This window comes from Ornithorhynchus anatinus, chromosome 4 (genome assembly GCF_004115215.2).
Source record: "Ornithorhynchus anatinus isolate Pmale09 chromosome 4, mOrnAna1.pri.v4, whole genome shotgun sequence".
Lineage (NCBI taxonomy): Eukaryota > Metazoa > Chordata > Mammalia > Monotremata > Ornithorhynchidae > Ornithorhynchus > Ornithorhynchus anatinus.
Genome location: NC_041731.1, coordinates 40,117,282 through 40,122,927, shown reverse-complemented (window position 1 = coordinate 40,122,927; position 5,646 = coordinate 40,117,282). Strand labels below are relative to the sequence as shown.

The 5,646-nt window shown below is 45.0% G+C and overlaps 1 protein-coding gene across 1 annotated transcript; it reads left to right on the top strand.

Moving 5' to 3' along the window:
* The first annotated feature begins 4,809 nt into the window (after window positions 1–4,809).
* Window positions 4,810–5,028, top strand: LOC100085791 (cytochrome c oxidase subunit 7C, mitochondrial-like). The gene has a single exon (XM_039911990.1). The coding sequence runs from the start codon at window positions 4,810–4,812 to the stop codon at window positions 4,999–5,001; it is 192 nt and encodes a 63-aa protein (XP_039767924.1). The 3' UTR covers window positions 5,002–5,028.
* The last annotated feature ends 618 nt before the right edge of the window (window positions 5,029–5,646 follow it).

The window sequence follows — 5,646 nt, the reverse complement described above, 5'->3', positions numbered from 1 at the left end:
TCAGACAGAGGGATTTCAGAGTTGGCGAGGGTAGAAACTGTGCAGTGGCTAGAGATGATGAGATCAAGTATGTGTCCAAGTTGGTAAATGGGTGAACTGAGGTAGAGCAGGAGATCAGTGGAGTTGAGGCGTGAGAGAAAGCGGGCAGCGGAACGGTTGTTAGGAGCATTCCCAGCTGATAACCTAGTGAACCTGTATGATGAAACTTGCCCCTACTAGACTGTATGAGAAGCAGCATGGCAGCATGGCCTAGAGGATAGGACACGGGCCTGGAAGTCAGAAGGTCTAATCCTGGCTCTGCCACTTGTCAGCTATGTGACCTTGGGCAAGTCACTTGGCTTCTCTGGGCCTCAATTCCCTCATCTGTAAATTGGAGATTAAGACTGTGAGCCCTATGTGGGACATGGACTGTGTCCAACCTGATTATCTTGTATCTACCCCAGGCCTTAAAACAATGCCTGGAACATAGTAAGCACTTAACTAATACCATAATAATAATAATTATTATTACTGTAAGCTCGTTGTGGGCAGGGAATATACCTGTTATATTGTTATACTCTCCCAAGCAGTTAGTTCAGTGCTCTACACAGGGTAAGTGCTCAATAAGTGTGATGGATTGATTGACTGTTTGCAAGCTGATTCATTCTTTTGAACGTCTCTCAGGAAGGCTGATTCTTCTTGGAGAATGTGAGTTTCCTGTGAGCAAAGATTGAATGGGTCTGTTTTGAACAGAGGCCCCAGACTCACACCACAGTGTTCTGCACCTTGGGAACACAGTTCAGATTTTTAACACATTCCATTTATATTTTTCTCTAAGGTGGAAGCAGTCTTCCTGTGAGAGACGCAACTCCCTGGTATTTGTGCCATGTCTGGTCCTTTGGTCCTTTGTGCCCTGAACCTGGCCTATAGAGCACTTCTGCCCTGTGCACTTCTTCCAAACCAGGAACACCTAAGTGAATTACAGCTGCATCACCATGGGAACACCATCTGGAAGCGGATGTTTTGTGGCAAAGTCCAGTCATAAACCTGTGTGTCTTGGCCTTTCCCCTCCAGTGAGGCCCCTCATGCCACACTGGCACTGACTCACTTTCCTGAGATCTAAGATCGTCGGAGGGGGAGTGTCCCTGGAGCGGTCGTGCTGTGGGGCAAAAGCTACACAAGAGTTATCCCAGTGCCAAAGACTAATTGCCTCTGCAAGAGAGACACCTCTAGCACTGGGCTCCATGACCAGGGTCTCATATGAAAGTGGCATCCGGCCCTGCCTTTACCCTACTGAAGCACCATGGTTTATTCATTCATTCAATCGTATTTATTGAGCGCTTATTTGTGCAGAGCACCGTACTAAGCACTTGCAAAGTATAATTCAGCAAATGGATAGAACACAGGACTGGGTGTCAGATGGTCCTGACTCTAGTACCGACTCTGCCACAAGTCTGCTATGTGACCTTGGGCAAGCCATTTAACTTCTCTGGAGCTCAGGTTCCTCATCTGTAAAAGGGGAATTAAGAATGTGAACCCTTTGTGGGACAGGGACGGTGTCAAACCTGACTAATTTGTATCTACTCCAGTGCTTAGCTCATAGTAAGTGCTTAACAAGTACCAAAATTGTTATTACTGGTGAGGAAGGCAAGAGCCTGAACATATGAACTCAGTGACTCAGCAGATTGAGGACAGTTTCCGCCCTTCTGAAGGGCCTTCCTTCCAGCCGTAACATTCATTCATTACCAAACCTGTTTTACGCTTTTAAATTGATGCAATAAACCATGTTGGTCAGGTCAAAGCTCCGTGGACCTGAAAAGCAGCTCGGCCTAGTGGATGAGCATGGACCTGTGAGTCGGAAGGACCTGGGCTCTAACCCCAGCTCTATCACTTCTCTGCTGTGTGACCTTGGGGAAGTCATTTCACTTTTCTGTGCCTCAGTTATCTCATTTGTAAAATGGAGATTAAGATTGTGAGCCCCATGTAGGACATGGACTTTGTCTAACCTGATTACCTTGTATCTACCCTAGCCAAACTGGATTTGACTGCCAGATTCCTGGTTCTGAGGCACAAAGCATATCCCTGAACCTCCACACCAAAATAATAATGATAATAAGAGTGGTACTTGCTTTGCATTTACTAAATGCCAAGCACTGGGGTAGATACTGGGGAAGCAGCGTGGCTCAGTGGAAAGAGCCTGGGCTTCGGAGTCAGATGTCATGGGTTCGACTCCAGGCTCTGCCACTTGTTAGCTGTGTGACTGTGGGCAAGTCATTAACTTCTCTGTGCCTCAGTTACCTCATCTGTAAAATGGGGATTAACTATGAGCCTCATGTGGGACGACCTGATTACCCTGTATCTACCCCAGCACTTAGAACAGTGCTCTGCACATAGTAAGCGCTTAACAAATACCAACATTATTATACACAATAATCAGGTCAGAAGACAATTGTCTGGGAACAAACCCAAAAGACCCTGAAAAAAAAGAGACAACCTTGCCCAAAGGAGCAAGGATAATAAGAATATGAGAAAGAATGTATCTATTTCAAATTCTTTAAGGTTCAGTGCTTCTGCATCCCCAATAGGGTTTAGATCTCTCACAATCTCTAGTTCCACTATGAAGTTTTCTGGCTAAGGAGGCTTACCTATTGCCCTGCCCAGCTCCAACAGCTTGTTGTTGCTCCACAAATAGATAATCGAGAGAAAGGTTCGGCCTGGAATTCTTCATGGCTTGAAGCCTAGGGAGGGCAATGTCACCATGTTCTATCTAGAACCATGGTTGCTAATGTGATAATTTCTCTCAAGCCAGGGGAAGACAAAGGTGCTTACCCAAAGGAAGCTTCTAACCAAACACGTTAGCTTGTACATCAAAGAAGGTACAGAGGGCAGAGGGTGTGGAAGCCTTAGAGACCATGCATCATAGCCCAGCCACTCTGCCGCCCCTTTCCAGTCCTCCGCCCAGCCCAACCCATAGGCTCACAAGTCAGGTCAGTGACCTATTTCAAAGGTGAAGAGAACTCAAAGCCATTCAGTTGACCCCAAAATGTCCCTTCTAACCAGGGAAAGTAGGTCTAGGGATCCTAGGCTATATCTCTTTAGCCAAACAAAAACTTTGGGGCAATTATTTGGTATTTCTGGCAACAGCGCTTCGCTCTGGATGTAAAGGCACTGCTCTTCTCCAGTGTTCACAGCTGCCAGCCCAGCTTCTTTTTATTTCATAAACTAAGCTGTATTCTAACAGAATCAGCCCTGAACCTACTTAATAATAATAGTAATAATAACAATATAATAGTAACAATTGTATTTGTTAAGCACTTAATGTGCTCGGGAAGGTGTAAGATCATCAGGTACTACATGGGGCTCATATTCTAACTAGGAGGGAGCAAAGATATTGAACCTCCATTTTGCAGATGAGGAAACTGAGGCACAGAGAAGTGAAGTGACTTGCCCAAGTCTCACAGCAGAAAAGTGGCAGAGTCAGGATTAGAACCCAGGTCCTCTGACTCCCAGGCCTGTGCTTCTTTTCAATAGGCCACACTGCTTCCCCACTTCTTCCTAGACGTGCCTTGACACTGCTGAAGAAATAAACAGTTGGCAAAAGGGAAAATGTGTCCATTACTTAAATGAAAAGCAACAGATATAAATCAGAGGAGAGAAAATGTGTTGCAGTATAATCCCTTCACCTTTATCTCCCCTTCAAGCATCTCACTCTTTAGAGTGTCCTATTATTCTAATACTATACATATCCTGGGAAGGTATGAGATTTGGGAAAGGCAAACAATTGCTTTTCTGAATTTTCACAAGCCTTTAGGTTCAGTTAGAACAATTAAGAGGGAAGCCAAACTAGGCCATTTGTGTTCTCTATTTTAGGTACTTGGAGATCCCCTTAAATTTAGCCTCTGGACAAGGACTCGTGCATGAATTAGGTCAGTCAGTCAAGTTAATGGATCAAACATATTTTTTGTACTAGTAGAGTTGGTAGGCACATTCCCTGCTCACAGTGAGTTTACAGTCTAGAGGGGGAGATAGATACTAATATAAATAATTGAATTACAGATATGAACAGAAGTGCTATGTGGCTGCAAATCCAAGTGAAGAAGGAAGTGCTGCCCAGATCATTTTTCTATAAAAAGTTTCAAGACATGTTTCCCCGCTCCTCAAAATACTCCGGTGATTGCCCATTCACCTCCACATCATACAACAACTCCTCACCATTGGCTTTAAAGCTCTCAATCATTTCCTCCCTCCTACCTCACTTCTCTACTTCCCTACTACAACCCAGCCTGCACACTTTGATCTTCTAATGCTAACTTTCTCACTGTGCCTCTCAATCTCATCTATATCACCAACCCCCTCCCCCCCTTCTTCCCCCCCCAGCCTACCTCTGGCCTGAAATGCCCTCCCTCCTCAAATCCGATAATTACTCTCTACACACAGTAAGCGCTCAATAAATATGAATAAATTAATGAAATAATGAAGTGGGAGAAGAGGAAATGAGGGTTTAGTCAGGGAAGGCCTTTTGGACAAAATATGTTTCTAATAAGACTTTGAAGGTGAGGAGAGTGATTGCCTGTTGGATACGAAGAGGGAGGGCGTTCCAGGCCAGAGGCAGGATGTGGGCAGGGGGTTGGATGTGAGATAGACAAGACCGATAGGATCTATCTAGTTGCAAACTCTACAGGCTCCCATTCAGCTCTGAATTTTCTGCTCTCCCCATCTCTTCCCTCTGGCCCTTGGGGATTTTCTATCGCAGTGTGGCTTTGTTCCCCGACAGCCTGGTGGTGACCATCACTCGTCGGAGGCTTTAGCGTGGAATCCTCCGCCGGCGCCATGTTGGGGCAGAGCGTCCTCTGCTTCATCACGTCCGTGGTCCTCAGGAGCCTCTACGAGGAGGGGCCGGGGAAGAACCTGCCATTCTCTGTAGAAAACAAATGGCAATTGTTAGCAAAAATGACTCTCTTCTTTGGCTCTGGATTTGTTGCACCGTTCTTCATAGTCAGACACCACCTGCTTAAGAAATGAAGAGAGTGGTTTCCCTTCAGGAACCAGATTATAGGTTCTAAAAGTGCAGGACTGCAGCAATGTACATCTCTCAGAAGAAAGAACATATTAAAGGAGAGAGCTTATTAAAAGTTTTACCTTTTTAAATTCCTTTCGGATATACAAGTGTGCTACACTGATGTGAATATCAATATCAGGAGGCCTTCCCAGACTGAGCCCCTCCTCCCCTCCCCTCCCTCTCTGCTCTTCCCCCTTCCCCTCAGCACTGTGCTCATATATATATATTATTTATTACCCTATTCATTTTCTTAATAAGGTGTACATCTCCTTGATTCTATTTATCTTGATGTTGTCTTGTGTTTGTTTTGTTCTGTTTTGCTCTGCTGTCTGTCTCCCCTGTTTAGACTGTGAGCCCATCATTGGGCAGGGATTGTCTCTATCTGTTGTTGAATTGTACATTCCAAGCGCTTAGTACAGTGCTCTGCACATAGTAAGCGCTCATTAAATACTATTGAATGAATGAATGGTATTAATTGAGGATGAACAGGCTCTTAGGAAGCAGAATGCCCTCTATTCTCCATTTTGATAGCCTTTGTAAGGTTTAGGTTCTTGTCCCAAATCTGCCACTTGCCCACTGTGTGACCTTCGGCACACCACTCTACTTCT

Bases quoted from the DNA above. Each gene is read 5' to 3' on its own strand.
- LOC100085791 (XM_039911990.1), top strand. From the start codon at position 4,810: ATGTTGGGGCAGAGCGTCCTCTGCTTCATCACGTCCGTGGTCCTCAGG.